Source organism: Vulpes vulpes, chromosome 1 (genome assembly GCF_048418805.1).
Source record: "Vulpes vulpes isolate BD-2025 chromosome 1, VulVul3, whole genome shotgun sequence".
Classification (NCBI taxonomy): Eukaryota; Metazoa; Chordata; class Mammalia; order Carnivora; family Canidae; genus Vulpes; species Vulpes vulpes.
The window spans coordinates 171,456,412-171,477,699 of record NC_132780.1 but is presented as its reverse complement, the minus strand read 5'-3'; the positions used below and the strand labels follow the sequence as shown (position 1 = coordinate 171,477,699).

General features: G+C 32.4%; 1 protein-coding gene across 8 annotated transcripts in view; it reads left to right on the top strand.

The window, feature by feature from the left end:
* IBTK (inhibitor of Bruton tyrosine kinase) overlaps positions 1-21,288 on the top strand; it is a 98,922-nt gene that overhangs the window by 27,744 nt on the left and 49,890 nt on the right. For 4 of the 8 annotated variants that reach the window (XM_026007409.2, XM_026007413.2, XM_072736050.1 and 1 more), the window contains exons 9-18: positions 1,371-1,494; positions 3,238-3,415; positions 6,308-6,485; positions 7,716-8,315; positions 9,481-9,567; positions 10,384-10,466; positions 10,548-10,585; positions 11,025-11,121; positions 16,735-16,836; positions 19,204-19,321. In XM_026007409.2, coding sequence (XP_025863194.1) covers positions 1,371-1,494; positions 3,238-3,415; positions 6,308-6,485; positions 7,716-8,315; positions 9,481-9,567; positions 10,384-10,466; positions 10,548-10,585; positions 11,025-11,121; positions 16,735-16,836; positions 19,204-19,321 — 1,605 coding nt within the window. The remainder of the gene's footprint in view (positions 1-1,370; positions 1,495-3,237; positions 3,416-6,307; positions 6,486-7,715; positions 8,316-9,480; positions 9,568-10,383; positions 10,467-10,547; positions 10,586-11,024; positions 11,122-16,734; positions 16,837-19,203; positions 19,322-21,288) is intronic. The other 4 variants (XM_026007412.2, XM_072736061.1, XM_072736046.1 and 1 more) reach the window with 1 other exon arrangement.

Sequence of the window (21,288 nt, the reverse complement as noted above, 5' to 3'; positions counted from 1 at the left end):
GAGAAAATTTAAAACTGAAAGGGAAAATCAAGAGTTTTTGCCTTTGAGCTTAATCTTTGAGAAGCATCCAGGGAGCATATGTAGAAGTTCTCTGTAAATTGTTAAACAGTATTTCAGAACTATATTTAACATATGGTTAAATATGACCTATACATTTCCTTTTTTTTATGCTTCAGATACATAGTACTAGATTAATTATAATTCTTGGTTTGTGACACAATCATCATTGGTTCATGTGTCGCTTTCTTATGTTATGCATTTATTTGTTTTTTAAAAATAGCTAATTATTTATCATGGATTCTCAGTCCGTGTGTTTATAATTAACTGGTATATTTTTTATCTTTATATTTGTGTAGTCTTTTGTTACCTGAGAGTAGGGTATAGTATAACATATCCTATAGTAGCATATAGTAGCATGCAGTAAAAACTAGCAGTTTGTTAACTCATCAAAAAAGCCAGGTAAAGCAGGGAATCATAAAACTAAGGACACATCCATGGATGTGTCCACCAATTGGAGTTCCTTAGCTTTTGAGCATAAACCTACCCATAATGTATCATCTGTGATTTCATTTTGAACACTTTAAGGAGGAAGCTCTTAAAAACAATTGTGAGGTAAATTAATATGGTTAGAGTCCTTTACTTTTCATATATTTCAATCTTTTATAGTTGATTAATCCATTTCTGATTTGACAGCAGTATTTTGCTATGCATTTTAATGTGTCATTCCAAAGTATTCAACTTTTTTTTTTTTTTAAGATTTTATTTATTTATTCATGAGAGACACAGACAGGCAGAGAGAGAAGCAGGCTCCATGCAGTGAGCCCAATGTGGGACTCGATCCTGGGACTCCAGGATCACGCTCTGAGCCGAAGGCAGAAGCTCAACTTTTGAGCCACCCAGGCGTCCCCAAAATTAAATTAGTGATGATTTTCCTGGTAGCTATTAGCTATTTAGGGTTGTTCATATTTGAAATTAAAGATTTGTTTCATTTTGAGGTTTTAAGTTTTTCTGGTCTGTTAGGAGCTTTTAGTCTTATCAGTTAATTAAAGTAGAGTGAACGTGTGCATTCACAAATGGGACTTTAGATTTCAGAGGTGTGTATGTGTGTAGGTACAGGCATTTGGGAGGGAGGGACTTGCTATAAAAAGAAACTGCCATAATGTAGGGGAAACTTATAGAGAAAGGAGGGATTAAGGATACCAAAGGCCAAATTGTCTTACTTCACGTGTCACAATAATCACTGTAGATTATTGTTTGAATAGTAATTTCTTAAAAATTGAGCCAAGTATATTTTAGAGAACATATATTTTTTTTATTATTTCTTTTTTTTTTAGAGAACATATTAATGGAGAATTTTCTTTTTCACCTAGACAACTAAACTTGAAAAAAGTTCTTGTTTCTGGGGGACGTATGGAATACAAGGTTGATCCTGAAAATTTAAAGGAAAATGGGGGTCAAAAAATTTGCATTCTTGCAATGGATGGAGCTGGAAGGGTAAGTGTATATTTATGCAAAAGTGTAGTAAAGAAATTTTGTTCTCAATTGATAGCTGTAAGGGACCTGATAATGTGAACATGTATTATTATGATAATGATGATTCCCATTGATTTTTTTCTCTACTTATTTTTGACATCAGTAGTAATTAGTATGGAGCTGATATTTCAAAGAAAGTTTGATGACAATTAATGTTGCACAGTACAGCTTTGTTAAACTGTAGCTTAAAATTTCATTTACTGTGCTTAAAATGGAAATAAGGATTTTGATGGATTATTTGATATGTATACTGAGTATGGAAGATATCGAATCGCATAGATATATTTTATGTAACAGCTCCTTAAAAAAAGTAAAAGCTGAACAGGCAAAATTAAAAATTTTGTAATTAGAAAATTTCCCCCAGATTTAGTTTTAAGGAAATGTACACATAATGTATATTTTCAGAGATTATAACTGTCATATATAAAAGATAATGCATTCCTAGATCACTACAGGAAGAATCTCTAATCTCTTTACATTTAAGTAGACTTCAATTTCAGTTCCCTGTGCAAATATATCAGTACATTTCTCTAAGGAAATTGTTAAATTAAGCATATATTCATACATGTTAGTAACACAAAGAATTTTACACTGGCTAGAAAAACACAGATTGCCTTCTGCTTTTTGTTTATAAAATAGAAACATACAATGAGAATGTTTTCTGAATCTTACAAAGTGCTATAAAATTTGACATTTGGAAATTGAAGAATTAATCATAAAGCTCCACCTACTGGTACTTAACAGGTATAAGTTTGTAGCTGATAATTTTAATATAGAGGACTATATTAGAACTCTAATTTTATACTATGGGAGGAAGCAGTGGCATGGGATTACATAAAATAGTATAAAAAGCATTTGACTCTAGGATATATTTCATTTATATTAATATGGATCTAGTTTATACTTCTGTATCTTTAATTTCTGCAAAATAGAATCTTACTATGAAAACCAATCTCTGAAGGACTCAATCAGTATAGTCTTTTTTTTTTTACATAAATTTTAAAATTTTGGCAGATACCATTTTGTGTTTTAGTTTTCTTAAATATGAGGGGATCAAACTTTTAAAAATCAGCAGCATTAATTTTTCAAATGTAATTTTTCTTGGAATGCAAATATATGAAGCAGTTAAGAGTTACTGTTCTGGATGAAGCTGGATTGGGAAACTCAATACCATACCTCTCCTTATTCTCTCCATCCCTAACTAGTAGTTTCCAAACCATTTCTCAGAAACATTAAAGCTTGCAGACCTGCTTGGAAGCCATTGAACTCTACTATGATTTTTCTGCCTGTAAGATTTAGTTCTATAATTGGGTAATTCATGTCCTTTTTTTCTTGAGAGCTAAAGTTTGGATTTTCTTAGGGTGATTTTCATTCTTCTTGCAAATAGATGGTACTACAAGTCCAATATCTAAGTTTTAGTTTTCATATTTTTGCTTTTCTTTACCATTGTAGCAGATCAATTTGCCAAAAACGAGTAATACTGAAAATTACATCTTCTTAAGGGGAGTGTCTTTGAAGTATTTTTAGTGCTTCATATTTGCTTGATGTACTTTTTCTGAAAGACACAATGAATTGATTTTTATAGTTTCTTTTTCTGTGAAATTCATATTAATCAGAGATATAATCCTTTGATACCAGTTTTTGATTGTTCAGGTGCTATATGGGAATATATTTTTATTCCAGTGTAATTTGGATTTATTTTAGGTATTTTGCTGGAGATCAGTCAGCAGTTCTCTAAAGCAGTGTCGATGGGCCTATCCACGCCAGGTCTTCATTTCTGATATTGCTTTAAATAGAAAAGACATTTTATTTGTCACACAAGATGGAGAAGGTTTTAGAGGGAAATGGTTTGAAGAAAAAAAAAAGAATTCTGAAAAGAAAGGTCAGTTCATATATGTGAATAGAGCATAAAGTATCTTTCAATTAACCTTTAGTTTCACAAGTGTTTATCATTAGGTTTGACAAGGGTTATTAGGTTTTACCCTTAAGTATTGTCTTTTGATTTTGGTTTATGTGTATGTAGGTAAATAGTTAATTCACTTAACTCTGGTTTTCAACCTTTTATCTGTCTCAGTATATCCTGAGGTCATGGTGAATTCCTATCACTAATAGTAGATCACTGCTTGGCTCTAGGGACAGGGAAGTGTAAAGTTTAAAGAAAAAACTCCCCAGATGCTTTTGAACCATCTTCCAAGCTCCATTTTTTTATCTTCTTCCCTAAATTGAGAATTGACTGGCTTATAGTGTATATGTGTATATATATATATATATATATATATATATATATATATATATATATATTTTACATTTTATGTATTGTCTTTTTATATACTTGTATATGTAAAATTAAAATTTTTTAAACACACATTTCATGGCTTAAAGGAAAATCATGGGAAGAATAAATTTTTATATTGAGAATTTACAACAATAGTTGTATTAAATAGTTGTTGGGTAGAGATAAATTTTCATTCCTTGATGAATAGAAAGGGTAGCTTTAAGAAGCTACCTTTGAAAATAGAAATTATTCATTATATAGTTCATTCTTAATTTTATCTGATTATAAATTTATAAATTTATGATTATTTGCATTGTTTTTTAACTTGAGTTGCCAAATTTTTCTTTCATCCATAATTATTTGTTGATTTTTTTCTGGAAAAACTAAAATTCATTTACCTCTTCACAGTTAATGGGTCCCACTGTAGCCCAAATCATATGGACTACTGCAAAAAATATATTTTCCTAGAAAAAAAAAATGTTTTCCTTATTCGTACTCTTATTTCTTTTTATCTGTTCTTAACTATTAGAGTGATCTTATTTTAATATTTGATCTGTTTTTAATATTCCTGTATTTAAAAACTCTTTAATGTTTTCTCACTTCCTAAACATTGTCCCAAAAGCTCCGTCTCTGACCTTTGTCTGTGTACCTGTACTGCTTTCATTTATCATTCTTCAGTCACATCCATCTTCAGGTTTTCAATTTTGTTCAGTAGTCCCAGGACTTTCTCTAATTTTTCACATCTCAGATTCATTTATACTTCACCAGAAATGTTTTCACAAATCCCTCAATCTAAATTGAAGTACCCTGTTTCACTTTTCATATTCCCTTTGGATTTCCATGATGCAACTTGTCTCTACTTGTTTTTATGTATCTTTTTTTTTTTTTTTTTAAGTTTTTATCTATTTATGAGAGAGACAGAGACAGAGATGCAGGCAGAGGGAAAAGCAGGCCCCATGCAGGAAGCCTGATGTCTGGAATCACGCCCTGAGCCAAAAGCAGATGCTCAACCACTGAGCCACCAAGGCATCCCTGTATTTATCTTTGTGATTAGTTTTTTTAATGCTTATCTCCTATCAGGCTATAAGATGGCAAAGACCTTGACTATTGCACTGTGTCCTTGGCATTCAGCATATTTCCTGATACATAGTAGTCCCTCATTAAGATCTGTTGAATGAATATGCTAAGACACATATAAGGAACGTTTATAATTAATTCAGAAAATTGTAAACATAGTTTTCAAAATCAAAGTCACAGTGGAGTGATTAGAGATTTGTTGTATTTCTTTTATTTCTTTATAGATTATGCAAGTCTGTAAACATTTAAATTAGATATACTGTGTGCCACATATAGAGCTATGCTTTATTGATAACATATATGTTGATAACAGGGCCCCTGTTCTCAGACACTCATAAGTTTGTAGGGATAATAGATACATATTAATATTTACAGTTTACAAATGCTAATATGCATATGTTAGGTTTTTTGAGAGTAGAAATTGCAATAACTGTGTGGGGAAAATTAGCAAAGCCCTGTAAGACTGAAATAGAGTGAATTTGAGAGAGTAACCAAAATGCAGGTTTGACTGCATATAAATGTTGGAAGTCTTAGAATTGTATCTTAGTCACATTTAGTGATCTGAATTCATGATCTCATGCTTCCGCATTTGCTTTTTAATGTTTTATATCTAAGTAAATGGTTGTCTTTGACACCTCACACCCCGCCATCCCTATATCCGATCAGTCACTAAATTTTGTCACTTTTGTCTCAAATATTTCTGAAATCTTTCCACTTTTCTCCACTTTTATTGCTACAACTTCAATGTATATTATTTATTCTTTGGATTCTTATTAGTTTCCTAAATGATCTCTTTGTCTTTATTTTTAATTACTTTCAATATTCTTCCTACTGAAGAATAATTTCTTTGCATGCAAATTTCATATTTTTCTTTCATAGCCTTAATTTGACTCGTAATGGATATAATAATTTGTTTTAATGTCTGTCTCCTCTGCTAGATTGTGCACTCCAGGATGGCAGGGACATGCCTATCTTGTTCACTACTGTATCATTAGGGACAGATTGATGATCACTGTATCATAGTAGCACAGTATGGTCACTCACATATTTGGGACCAAATAACAAACTATAGGGATGCTAAGTTTATGTATTTTTAATGCAAGCTGAGGAGTTTTAGAAGGTGGTGTAACACTATATTTGCTTCTTAGAAAGTTAACTTTGGTGCAGTGTGGAGGATGTTTTTGTTGAAAGGGATAAAATCATGGGTAATTGAGAATTGACCAAACAAAATTTCCTTTATAGTACCTATACTATACATAGGGTGCAAATTGTGTTGGGGGGCGGGGGAATATAATTCTTCAAAAGGACTTATATATGAAAGATACTTTCATATTTTATTTTTCTATTTTCTTTACTCCTAAAGCATTTTAATAGTTTCAATAAAGCCTCCACTAATGGAAGTTTGTTTATTTTTCTTTTTAGCAGAGATTTTATCAAATCTTCATAATTCCTCATCAGATGTGTCTTGTGTCTCTGATATAAATAGTGTATACGAAAGAATTCGACTTGAGAAACTTACTTTTGCCCATAGAGCTGTTAGTGTCAGCACAGATCCAAGTGGATGCAACTTTGCAATCCTGCAGTCAGATCCTAAAACAAGGTACACTTGTATATATTAAATTTCATTTTTAGAAGGAATAATCGCTGAGTTTTCCTTTTTTTTCAGTAGCTCCTGGAGCAAATTTAATTGAAATGCTTTTGCCAAGACACAATTGTAGAAGCTTTAGACATAAAATCATGTTATCTGGAAAGCTCAGAGGTGGAATTTGTTATATGGGAATGATAAGTATTTCTTTTAGTTTGTAAACTGGTATTTATTGAAAATCTTGAAAATATATATGTGCATGCACAAAATTTATAACAGTACTTTATGATGTACTCTGGGTTCTCAAATTCTGAGAAATATAATATATTATAAATATTACACAGTTTGCAAAAATCTCTAATACTTGAATATGATAATTAACAAAAGAAGAGGTGGTATAGAGTCATCTGTAGGGTAGTGTGAATCTCAGTGCAAATATTCTCTAAGTCACATTAGTAGAGAGATGACAGGTTAAGATAAATGTCCAGGGTACTGTTGGAAAGAAGTCCTGGAAGTAGGGTGACCTTCCATTCTGGTTTGCCTAGGCCTGCCTGTCCATATTTAGCACCAAAACTCTCATTTCCTGGGAAAGCACTCAATCCAGGGCAAACCAGGAGGATTGTTTCCCCTACCTGAAAGGGTGAAATGTGGATAGGGAAGATGTGATAACATTTTTACAGTGCTAAAGAACCAGAGTTATGGACTGATTGTATATCTGTGTGTGTATTTATTTTTCCTCCCTGAATTTCTGGCCTATTCTGGGATTTGACCTGAAATATTTGCTCAGTTAGTTCTTTGTATATTTGGTTTTCTTCACTTAAAATAAAAGAATAAAGGATAAAAGGATATCAAAGAAAAGGATGAGAACTGTACACTTTTCTGGATATTTTTAGTTTTATAGTCATTTGTGTTTAGTTATAGTCATTTAAAAAATTTCTATGGAAATACTCATTTACATTCTAGCATTTCCTAGTAGAAATAGAAAACTCTGCTTTTGAAGGAAAACTTAAGTCTTGTCATTTTAGTTTAGTAAAAAAATATAAAAAGGATTCACATTTTAAAATGTGATACAGTATTTAAGACTTTGCAGTATTCTTATATTTTCAGAAATTGCCAGATTTAAATTTTTAGAAGTTTAATAGCTAAAAAATAAATTGTACTTTAAAAGGAGAATTGGCTAGGGATGGGATGCTTTTTTTTTTTTCATTTTCTTGAAAGTAAAAATTATTTTTGTTTCATTTCTAGCCTTTATGAAATTCCAGCCGTATCCTCATCATCCTTTTTTGAAGAGTTTGGCAAACTCTTAAGGGAAACAGATGAAACGGACAATATTCATGATGTGACATTTCAAGTTGGCAATAGAATTTTCCCTGCACATAAATATATTTTGGCAGTGCGTTCTGACTTTTTTCAGAAATTGTTTCTTTCAGATGGGACTACTTTAGATTTTATAGATGTTTACCGGAAAGATGAAGATTCTGCAGGATGCCATCTCTTTGTCATAGAGAAGGTTCATCCTGACTTGTTTGAGTACCTTTTACAATTTATATACACAGATACTTGTGACTTTTTAATTCATGGCTTCACACCAAGGATAAACTTAAACAAAAAGCCAGAAGAATATCAGGGCACTATGAATTCACATTCAAATAAAATGCATTGCCATGAAGATAATCAGAAGTCAGCATTTGAAGTTTACAGAAGTAATCAAGCACACACAGTTAATGAAAAGCAAAAAAGCAAATCAAAGGCTTCCAATAAAGGGAAAAGTATTGGGGAAGATGATCCTGTAAGAATGTTGCAAAATGTTGCAAAGAAATTTGGTTTCAGTAATTTGAGTAGTAGGTATGGCTTCTTCTTAATATCTGTCCTTGAACCTAATTATGAGCTCCTTTTAAAAATTCTTTTTCTTTGCTACTCGTCTTTTCCCGTCCCTCAGTTCTGCCTGCATGTACCTTTTTGTATGTGTTCTTTCTTCATTTTCTGCTAAAGCTATCTCTGTAGGACCCCTTGGATTAAAACTTTGGAGGTTGTTAGTGGGTGTGAACTCTGTGTTGTTTGTGGGTGTGAACTCTGTGTTGATCTGGAATGGTAGGCAGTGTGGTATGCTGGAAAAAATACTATCTTTGGAGTTAGGCCTGTATTTATTTGCCTTTTGGCTCTGCTAGTGACTAGCTGAGGCAGATTTGTTAGTTTCTTTGAACTTCAGTTTCTCAGTATTTAGAAAGGAGGGATAATAGTGGTTCAATTTGTTGGTATAGTTCTGTCCTACAGTATGTGTAAACTGCCTAAGAGAGATTTGTCAGATAAACCATATTCTTTGGAATTCTTTTTTTTAAGATATGTATGTTGCTTTTGATAGTGTAATCTTATGTGTGTGGGGTAAGAGCAGAGAAGGAGCATTTATCAGGTTTCCTATTTAAAAACACTGAAGGGTTTTGCGCTATGGTTTTGGTATGTTTTTTGTCAGTAACCATATTTAATATGCATTTGACCCTTGAAAAACATAGCTTTGAACTGTGCAGATCCACTTGTATTCAGATTTTTTATGATAAATTCAGTATGGTACCATTAAACCATATTGATCATCTTCCTTAGGATTGTCTTAACAATTTCTTTTCTCTAGCTTTCTCTATTGTAAGAATACAATATATAATGCAAATAATATACAAACTACAAACATACAAGTCTACTGTTTAAGTTATTGGGAAGGCTTCCAGTCAACATTGAGGTACTAGTAGTTAAGTTTTGGGGTAGTCAAAATTATATGCAGATTTCAACTCAGGTGGGGGGCATGGTGACTCTAATTTCTGCATTGTTCAAGGATTAACTGTACTTTGAATTCTAAGTAAAACTGAAGGAGAATAAACGATACTTCTTTATCACAGAGTTGAGTTTATTGAGATACTTTTTTAGGTGATATAAATTATATAATTATGTCCAGATGTAAATTGTTGGGTTTTTGCTGTTGTTTTGGTCCATCAACTTAATTTTTATCTATTTTTGATAGGTTAGATGGAGTCAGATTTGAAAATGGAAAAATTAATGTTATTGAGAAGAAAACTGGTAATAAATCAAAGCTAAATCAGAAAAAATGGTAAGTTAGGAAATGAAGATAAACTTTTATCTGTAGATTTTGAGACCTAACTGTGAAAACAGCTCTTGTTACTGACCATACAAAGCAAAATATTTGAGTAGGTACCCTCACCTTTACTAGTTTTCATTTCTAGAAGTGTTGGAGAGCTGTTGAGATAAATGGATAAAATGTTAACTATTCAATAAGACATTGAAACAGTTCATTTTTAAATTGGTTTTTAAGGAAGAAATTTTTAATTTTTTTTTCCTTGCCCAAATTTTATATTTTTCAATATGTAGGAAATGTTAGCTCAAAACCAAACTAATTGTCCCTCTTCATCATTATGATGATTATTTTCTTTAGTGTAAGTTTTTTAAGTAATAAATATACTATTCTCAATATGTTATTTATTAAAAAGTTTTTATTTTTAGGTATTTGTACTTTGTAGGGGAAAAGTTTTGGAGAAAGAGAAACTAGAGATATCTAGACTATTTCAGCAAAGAATATGTTGTAAAAAGAAGTGAATTAAAGACCTTTGACTATGATGTCACTTACTATTACATTATTAACACCTGGTCTGTAATGCAAAAGGAAAATTAGAAGACTTTTTTGAATACTTATCTGTATTCGGTTCCATTTACTATCTTTATTATAAGGCCCTTATTATCTTTACTCAAGTGGAAGGAGATAAAGAACTTTATTTGTATGTGTACCCTCAAGTTTGTTCTCTGCTGTCTTTAAGAGAAAATCAACTGAAGCCAAATCCTATAATAAATTTTCTGTTGGCTAAATATGTAAAGAAATCACTCACTTCAATTAAAAAATTTGTTTTTTCAGTTCCTTTTTATGTGATGTGACCATGAAATCAGTAGATGGAAAGGAATTTCCTTGTCATAAGTGTGTTCTTTGTGCTAGACTTGGTAGGTATACTTTTTATTAGTTGCTGATTTATTTGTTTTATTATTTCACTGTCTAATGAATTATACTTTTTCTTTTCCCAGAATATTTTCATAGTATGCTGAGTAGCTCATGGATTGAGGTAAGATTTAAATTCAAACCACGTGGCTGGTAATCACACTTTTTCTTTTTGGAAAATTACGTACAAAGAAATTCAGAACGGGAGCCTGATATTTTAACTCCGTTTTAATTTTGTTCTAAACTTTATGCTGAAGCCTGCTGGAAAACAGCAATATTTAGAATTAAAAATTGTTACAGAAAAACTTCTTACAGTAGAATATCACCTTTTATTATTTGGCCATGTATTTGGAATACCAGTGTGATTGGTTTTTGTTTCAATTTTTTATCATATTCTCCATGTTACAAGGCATTTTAAAATTAAATGTATATCATTGTAGATTTGTGTTTTATAAATGTTACTTTCTTTTGCATTTGACATGATTCCCAATTCAAAGTTTTCTGTACCAGTCAGAATATGGTAGTTTTCCATAATTTAAAATTAATTATTTTATTTTATTTAGGCTTCTACTTGTACGGCTCTGGAAATGCCAATACATTCTGACATACTGGAAGTTATTTTGGACTACCTCTATACTGATGAAGCTGTGGTGATAAAAGGTATTAATAAGAGGATGTTTTAGATATTTTAAGGTAAAATTGAATACGGCAAAGTCAACATGAATCTTAATTTCTACTCTAATTGAAGTAAACCATCAACAGAGGCTTAATTTAGAATGAGCAATAGGGATGATTACTAATAGTAAAGGAATAGAAAAAGAAAAATTTTGTTAACCTATGTGAAAATGAACTCTATAAGGATTATGTATAATGGTTGAGATTAGATTTAAATTTCATGCCAGCTACTTCTGTGATTGAGATGAGAAACTGTCAATAGGGAATAGTTTTGACAAATATTTGACAAAAGTTTTTTAGTGTTTGTTTTTCCCCTGGTGATAATATCTCTGAAGTAAAAGAAATAGAATTGAATCAAAATTTAAGGAGAGATTGCATTTATATACTTTTTAAAGCACTACACCAATGTTTTAGTTACAGTGTCTTCAGTCATAGGCATGGTGAACTACTGTGTTCAATTGTATGTATATACCACATTTTGTTTTAATCCTTTCATCTGTCAATGGACATTTAGACTGTTGTATATCCTCACTGTTGTTAATTTTGCTTCAGTGAACATGAAAGGGCAGATATGTCTTCAAGATCCTGATTTCAATTCCTTTGGCTAAATATCCAGGAGTGGGATTGCTATATCATATGGTAGTTCTATTTTATTTTTTGGAGGAACCTCCATATTGTTTTCCATAGTGGTTGTATCATTTTATAGTCCTACCAAGAGTCCACACAAGTGTTCCCTTGTCTCCACATCCTTGCCAACACTTGTTATTTTTTGTTTTATTGATAATAGCCATCTTAACAGGTGTTAAGGTAACATCTCATTATAATACTGATTTACATTGTCCTGATAATTAGTGACATTGAGCACCTTTTCATGTATCTGTTGGCTATCCCTGTGTCTTTTTTGAGAAACGTCCTTTGCCTATTTTTTAGTTACTTTGTTTTTTTTGCTGTTGAGTTATAAGGATTCCTTATATATTTTGGATATTAATCCCTTATGAAATGTGGTTTGCAAATATTTTCTCCCATTCTGAAGGTTGCCTTTCATTTTGTTGATTTTTTTTTCCCCTTTGCTTTGTAGAAACTTTGTAGTTTCATGTAATTCCATTTGCTTATTTCTGCTTTTGTTGCATGTGGTTTTGATGTCCTATTCAGTAAACCATTGGCAAGACTAGGATCTTTTACCATTTTCTTCTAGGAATTTTATAGTTTCAGGTCTTTTTTTTTACATCTTTAATCCATTTTGAGGTGACTTTAGTGTATAGTGTGGGTCCAGTTTCATTCTCTTGCATGTGGATATTTAGTTTTCCTAGAACTCTTTATTGAAGAGACTCCTTTCCACCATTTTGTATTCTTTATGCCCTTGTTGAAGATTAATTGACTGTAAAATGAGGGTTTGTTTCTGGGCTTTCTATTCTATTCCATTGGTATATATGTCTGCTTTTTATGGCAGTACATTAATTTTTGATTGCTGTAGCTTTGTAACATATTTTGAAGTCATGAAGTATAACGCTTCTAGCCACCTTCTTTCTTTTTTTTTTTTTAATTTTTTTTTATTATTTATTTATGATAGTCATATATAGAGAGAGAGGCAGAGACAAGGCAGAGATAAAGGCAGAGGGAGAAGCAGGCTCCATGTACTGGGAGCCCGACATGGGATTCGATCCCGGGTCTCCAGGATCGCGCCCTGGGCCAAAGGCAGGCGCCAAACCGCTGCACCACCCAGGGATCCTTCCACCTTCTTTCTCAATATTACTTTGGCTGATCAGGGTTTTTGTGGTTCCATATACATTTTAGGATTGCTTTTTCCTTTTTTTTTTTAAGAAAAGATTTTATTTTTTATTTATTCATGAGAGACACAGATTGAGAGAGAGAGGCAGAAACACAGGCAGAGGGAGAAGCAGGCTCCATGCAGGGAGCCTGACGTGGGACTTGATCCCAGGTCTCCAGGATCAGGCCCTGGGTAGAAGGCAATGCTAAATTGCTGAGCCACCTGGATTGCCCAGGATTGCTTTTTCTATTCCTGTGTAAAATGCCATTGGAATTTTGATAGGATTTTGTTGAATCTGTAGATTGTTTTGGGTAGAATAGACATTTCATTACTTTTTTGGATAGTTCATTGTGCATAGAAAAGCAACTGATTTTTGTGTTGATTTTTGTATCCTGCAACTTCACTGAGTTTATTACTTCTAATAGATTTTTGATGGTATATTTAGGGTTTTCTAGATATAAGACCTTGTTAATCTGCAGAGATAGTTTTACTTCTTCCTTTTCTATTGGATGATTATTTCATTTTTTTGCCTCATTACTCTTGCTAGGATTTCCAGTACTGTGTTGAGTAGGAGTGTCATGAGTGGGCATCCCTGTTTTGTTCCTGATCTTAGACAAATAGCTTTCAGATTTTTACTGTTGAGTATGATGTTAGCTGTGGACTTGTCATAGATGGCCTAATTTATTATGTTGAGGCACAGTCCTTCTTTACCTAACTTGTTGAGTTTTAATCATGAATGGATGTTGAGTTTTGTCTTATGCATATTCTGCATGTACTGAATTGATCATATGATTTTTGTTCTTTATTCTGTTAAGATAGTATCACATTCATTGATCTGCATGTATTGACCATCCTTGCATCCAGACATAAATTGTACTTGATCATGGTGTATGGTCTTTTTTAACATGCTATTGAATTTGATTTATTAGTACTTTATTAAGGATTTTTGCACATATGTTCATCAGTGATACTGTACTGTGATTTTCTTCTCTGGTGGTGTCCTTGACTCCTTTTGGTATCAGGATGATCCTGGCCTCATAAAATAAATTTAGAAGTGTTCCCTCTTCTTCAGTTTTTTTTTTGGGGGGGGGGGGACAATTTTGAGAAATATTGTTTTTAATTCTTCTTTAAATGTTTGGTAGATTTCATTCACGAAGCCATCTGGCCTAGGGCTTTTCTTTTTGGGGGAGATTTTTGATTACAGATTCAGTCTCCTTACTCTGTTTTTAGTCTATTTAGATTCTGTTTCCTCATGATTCAGTCTTCATAGATCATGTGTTTCTAGGAATTCATCTATTCTAGGTTATGCAATGTGTTCGCTTATAATTGTTGATATTAGTCTCTGATAATTTGCATTTCTGTTATATCACTTGTAATGTCTTCTCTTTCATTTAGAATTTTATTTTGGGGGGATCCTTTTTCTTAGGCTACTTAAGGGCTTGTTAATTTTATCTTTTCAAATAATCAACCTTAGTTTCATTGACCTTGTTTTTCTGCTGCCTCTAGGTCATTTATTTCTGCTCAGTTTTTTTTTCTTTTAAGATTTTATTTATTTGAGAGAGAGAGAGAGAGAGAGCATGAGTGGGGCAGGAGAGAGGCAAAGAGAGAGGCAGACTAACAGACTCCCTGCTGAGCATAGATTCCCAATCCCAGTGCCTCCCAGGACCCTGAGACAAAGTTAGATGTTTACCGACTGAGTCACCCAGGCACCCCTCTGCTCAGTCTTTATTATTTTCTTTCTTCTGCTGACTTGGGCTTTGTTTCTTCTTTTTGTAGTCCTTATTGTGTAAAAACCCTAAAGTGGTTTTTTCAAGATCTTTCTTTTTCATTAAGGCATTTATCAGTATTAATGTCCTTGTTAGAACTTCTTTTACTGCATCCTGTAAGTTTTGGTATGTTGTATCTCCACTTTCATTTGTCTCAAGATATTTTTTGCTTTCTCTTTGATTTTGTCTTTGATTTTGTTAATTTTCACATATCTACACATTTCCCTTATACCCTCTTGTTATTCTAGTTTGATGCCACTGTAGTTGGAGAGGATAGTGGTATCATTTCAATTTTCTTAAATTGTTAAGGCTTGTTTTGTGGCCCAATATATGATGCACTCTGAAGAATGTTTTATGTGTGTCAAGAAGGATGTGTGTCAAGAAGGATGTGTGTTTTGCTTTTGTGAATGGAATGTTCTGTATACATCTGTTAGGTTCATTTGGTCTGTAGTGTTGGTCAGGTTTGATGTTTCCTGGTTGATTTTCTTTTTCCATGATCTATCCATATTTGAACATGAATATATTCAAGTTCTTTTATTGCTGTACTGATGACTATTTCTGCCTTCTTGTTATGTCTTCACATGGCCTTTCCTGTGTGTGTGTGTGTGTGTGTGTGTGTGTGTGTGTGTGTGTTTAGGGAGTGGAAGAGGGAGGGAGGTAAATAGATAACCTCTTTGATACCTTTCCTTAGAAGGACTCTAATCCTATTGGACCAGGGCCCTACCCTTATAACTTCATTTATCCTTAATTATTTCCTGTGAGGCCCCATCTCCAGATATAACCACACTGGAAATTAGGGCTTCAACATGTGAATTTTCAGGGGACACAAACATCCAGTCATAACAATATCTCTTTTCTAACTTAAAAACCTTTTTTGATCTGCTTCTTGTTTGCTCTCTTGTCATTGTCTCAGTCAGCTTCAGTGTTAAACAATTGCTACTGATTCTTTTTAATAAATACCCTGAGAGAAGAGGCTGTTTAGACCAGTAAAGCTTTAAGTCAGGTCAACCTTCCAGTGGGGATTTCCAGGGAACTGTCAGACATGTCAAATAATGAGGATTCTTTGATAATGTTTCTTTATAACTTTCTACCTCCTTTAATGGTGGTTCTTTTCCACTATGATTGCAGGGTTATTGATTTTTAAGACTACTGTGGAGGAGGGGAAAGGAGGATTTAAATAGAAAAAGCTACAGTGTCCCATCACTTACTGTTTTTACCAAGATTCAGCCATTTCTCTTGAGTCAACACTCCCCAGGTCATTGCAAGCCTTTGGCTAATTTCTAGAATTTTGAAAAAGTTGATTTTGACAATTTTCATAGTATCTTCATTGCTTTTGTGGAGAAGAGGAGTTCTAGAAGTAGTCCTTAGTTTGCCATTCAGTGACTTCACCTCTTCCTCCTTTGTTAAAAATGATTTTTCTTCATTTTTTCTTCTTAGTCTTTTTTTCCCCCCTTTCTGTTGTGGCTTTGTTTTGTTTTTGTATTTATGTTGCTATTCTGGCAGTGGCTCAGGGTTATTGCTTAGGGCCATTAGTAATGCTCAGAAACAAGAAGTTTATTTTAAATTAAAGAGCATCTTATGGATTAAGAAGACAATGTACTTTTAGGCTTTTTTATTTAAAACAAAAATGATCATCTAAGAGTATTATTCACCCCTTTCTCTCTATCTATATTTTCTTAACATATATGCTATATGTATTTAACATATACCTACATAATAAATTTGATGCTGAGATTTGAATTTCCCCTGTATTTATTAGATTGAGAAATACTTATCTAACAACATGGGAGATTTTAAATAGGCAGGCATTCTAGTAGCCTTCTAGGCTAAAAAGATCAATTAAAGTTGCCCATTTTATGTTCTGGTGTGAACCAGGGCATTTTGGTGTATTTCTCTTCAGCTTTCTACTTACAAGGTAGAAAATTCTTACATTATTGCTGTTTATCATATTTGCCATTGCAACATTTAGAAAATAGTCATAATCTTCTTTGTGTCTTAATTAATTGAAACTTTTTTCATAAGTATAATGTTTACAAAATAATTCTGTTTATTTTCTTTTTTTAGAATCTCAAAATGTGGATTTTGTTTGTAGTGTTCTTGTGGTGGCTGATCAGCTTCTTATAACTCGATTGAAAGGGATTTGTGAAGTAGCATTAACTGAGAAACGTGAGTATTTTTGAATTTGACTGTTAACTGTGTTTTCAGGTCGATAAAGGATTATTCATTGACTTTATGATGCCATTTGTGTAAACTGCGCCATTATTTTTTTGAATCATGAAAACTGTTAAAACATTTAAACTATTTTGTGTCATTGTAAGTTAGCACGTTCTTATTTCAGATCATTAATATGTGAAAATAAGTACATCTTATAATTGAATGTTAAGTTTTTTAAATTGTCATAAAACCTTGAATAATAAAGATGATAGGAACTTTATTTTGAAATTTCAAAGATGAGCCTTTGAAAGGAATTTTCCTTTTGCCCTGGTCTTAGCTGTAGGTCTGTGTTTAGCTACCTCTTTCTTACTAGTCACTGGAATTTTTATATAATGGTTTCATTTATATATTTGATCAAAACACATCTCTTTTGTTTTAAACTCTTTATTTCTTTCTCTGTTATTTCATTTAATAAATACTTCATTATTTCAGTAAATTTCGTTGCTGTCTTTTTGAACATTTGAACATTAAACTTTTGAAACCCAAAGCTATTTTTTGTTGTTTTTTTCTTTACATCCAAATTTTTTCATTTGACAGAACTGCTGCATCTTAATTATATTTATTGATCACATTTCCCCCACCTTTTTATTCTGTCACTCTGCTAGTTGAGATCACTTATCCATCCCTTCTCTGTAGGGTCACAGTAATCTTTTAAGTCCTTTTTCTTTCTACTTCTCTCTTTTTTAATCTTCCTGTTGGAAGTAATTATGTCTTCCTCTCTTTAGATATTTTTTTTTTCTTTAGATATTTTTAATTGCTTACTCTAGGTTACAAAAGATTGTAATTTTATCTTTGTTCATTTTCATTGTCACACTGCCACATGAAGGGATTTCCTGTCAGAATTTTCTAATTTGTAATTGCTGATAGTTTGTCTTAGCTCTGGTATCTTATTTACTTACTTTTCTTGAGCTTTATGGAATATCCTCTCCTTGGTTATCAAAAAGAACAATAGTTCTAGTGTTTTAAGCTAGAAAATGGAAATGTTTGTTGCATTCTTTATTTTAGTATAACAGGAATAAAGTATACATATTGGAGATATTTTCAGTTGTTCAATTGACTTTCCTGGCACTGCTTGTATTCTTTTTTGGCCCATGCTGCAAACTGTCTTACCAGTGAATATCTTGATTTTCCTAGAACCTAGTAAGAGAAGGGTTCAACAGAGGTGTGGCTTTTTAGTATTGGGCAGTCCTTGTTCCTAGCTGAACAACTCTAGAGTTTTTATATGATCCATTTTTATTTTTGCGAAAGGGGAGACTTTGGGTTCATGATTAGTTGAAATTTTAGGTTTGGTTAGGAGTGGAGCAGACTGTTATGGATTGTAGTTATACCTTTTGACAGAGTTACAAGGAAGAAAAAAAAGCATGTGGAGTAAGCCAGGTGTAGAAAACAGGTGTGTTCTTCTGTTCATTAGAACTCACAGTAAATAAAGAATGGAGGGGTTTGAGAAACCCAAGTTAAATGCTAGGTAGATAGAATATTCTTAGATGTCCTCTAGCAAAATAGGACACTTCATATATAAAGTACTAAGATTGTAATCAAATCAAGAATCTTTGGTACAGTGTACCAGATTCTGCACTGGCATGAATAATGAATACATGGCATGAATACAGTGATATTTAAATGTAATTATTTTTCAAATATATAGTGTGTATATGTGTTTATGTAAATACACCCATACAAATTCTGATGGATTACTCAATGTAAATATATTTTATAGGCTGATTTCATCAGTGTATCTTAGTCTTTTTTTGTAAATTACCCTTAACATGACCCCTGGCTTTTTTTAATTTTACTTTTTATTTTAAAATATATTTAAAAAAAATTTGAAAGTAATATCTGTGCCCAAAATGAGGCTCAGACTCCCCTCAACATCAGGAGTTGCAGGCTCTACTGACTGAGCCAGCCATATTTCTAGATTCTCTTAGTCTTAAGATCTTTTTAGTTTCATAGAAGAGAGAATAACTATTCTGTGCTATATTAATGAAAAGGAAAGTTGTTTATCTGTGAAAGTTAAAACTACTGTAAAAATGTTAGGTGGAAGATGGTCAGTTGTAATGTGTTTGCTTTTAGGTGACACTGTAACATGTCATTTTTATTTTCTTTTGGTGTGCTTATTTCTCCTCATAACCAGTCATTTAAAACTGGTTTGGCACATTGGGATGGAAAACAGCATTCTATATTTGCTCTAGTATACATTATTTTTTAGCAAGAAACTACTTCCTTGTTCCTAATGTTCAAACCTGACAACTTTAAAAAATAAGTATATTGTGTTTGCTGTAGTAATATGGCTTTTATCTCACTTTGACTCTTTTTTTGTAGTTACCCTTAAGAATGCTACTATGGTACTGGAGTTTGCAGCAATGTATAATGCTGAACAATTGAAACTGTCTTGTTTGCAGTTTATAGGACTGAATATGGCCGCTTTACTTGAAGCAAGGTAGGTTGGGTGCATACATTATATGACCATTGTGAAAGCAATTATTTATATATAATAGCTGATACGTTACTAATTTAAAAAGGCATAATGATAAATTGCAGATTTGTAGAAAATAAAAATTTTGAGGATTCAGTCATTCCATCAATATTTAAGTGCCTCATATATGCCAGCTACTGCTAAGATACAACTGTCAACAAAACAGACAAAATCCTTGCACTCAATGGAGAGCTTACAGTCTTGTTGGGAATTCATGAAAAAAATATTATTCCTAGTATATTTTTTATAGTGTACATATCTCTTGTCTGGGTTGATTTACAACTGTAAAGTTGTAAAAAAAAGTAGCAATGTTACTTTGGGTTTTGGAAACTCTATGTAATACTAAATAGGATAACATTTAATTGACATGTAAGCATGTGAAAAATTTATTAGTTTATTTCCTTTTCTCCTTGTATTTTTCTCTTTGGATATTTCTTTTTTTTTTTTTTTTTTTTTTTTTTTTAAGATTTTTATTTATTTATTCATGAGAGACAGAGAGAGAGAGAAAGAGGCAGAGACACAGGCAGATGGAGAAACAGGCTCCATGCAGGGAGCCTGATGTGGGACTCGATCTCCGGTCTCCAGGATCAGGCCCTGGGCTGAAGGCGGCACTAAACCGCTGAGCCACCCAGGCTGCCCCTCTCTTTGGATATTTCTTATATTACATATTGCTTCCTTAGTCAGTCTTAGGCCTAGCAGATGGCCTGAAAATTTAGTTGGTTTATTTTGTTGCAAGCTTGATGAATATTCAAGTCTATGTTGGAATCAATGAATAATGAAATGATTCTTTTAAAAAGTGACACATTTTACATAAAACAATTGGCTAAATATATACACTCTTTTTATAAGCTAGTATTTCATATTATGGATGTTTACTTGGATTAGAAAAATTTAATGCTAATAATTTAGGAGTTATTAGATTTTTTTAGAATCAGAGGGATCTTGGAAATTTTATCCCATGTTTTCAACTGTCTTAGTGGAATTGTTTAAGGAAATAAGTTTACAGATTTATTTAACATAAGGTCAAATTTCTATTACTACAAAGTCATTGGTGAGAAAAATGACTGTTTTGGTGAACATAGAAGTTTTAGATGAGTCAATTTGCATTTCTTTCAGTTTGCATTTTTGAAGCTTTAGTATCATTTATTTCTGTATTTTTTTTTTTTTTTTAATTGAGAGAGTGAGAAAGAGTATGAGTGGGGTGAGGAGCAGAGGGAGAAGCAGACTCCCCGCTTAGCAGGGAGCCTGATGATGGGCTCGATCCCTGGACTTCTGGATCATGACCTAAGGCATGACGCTTTTAACCCACTGAGCCACCCAGGCGCCCCCGTATTTTTCTTAGTCAAAATAATGATAGCAAATACTATGTGCCAGGGAGCATTCTAAAAGTATTATGTAGATCTCATTAGATTTTCATGAAAACCTTCTGAAGAAGTAGATTCTGTTTATATCCTCTTATTACTGATGAGAAAATCCAGGAACCCTTTTTTGGCAAAGAATCAAAATCTTGATCCATATAATTTATTATAAATGGTAACAGGTTTTTGATATCTTACCTTTCAAAGACAGGATAATCTTTAATGAAACTAATGTTAAAATATGATTGAAATAAAAGGTTCTGATTTTTAGGTGAATCACTAACAGATTCTTAATAATTGTTACATAGAGTTCAATTCAGAGGAAATTCTTTTCATAGTATAATCCTTTGTTATTTTGTGGAAAATGCTTTTCAAATGCAAATTAATGTTATGGGATAACAGACAATGTGATTTTAAAATGCCAATAGTATTTTAGTATCAGAACCTGGCTAGGGTTTCGTAATAAATTTCTTTGCTGATCTTACATTAATAATTGTAATCAAAGCAGTTTTTGCTTACCAAATTAAGCTCATTCAGTTTGTCAGATAAGAATCAACCAAAATGCAAAATAAG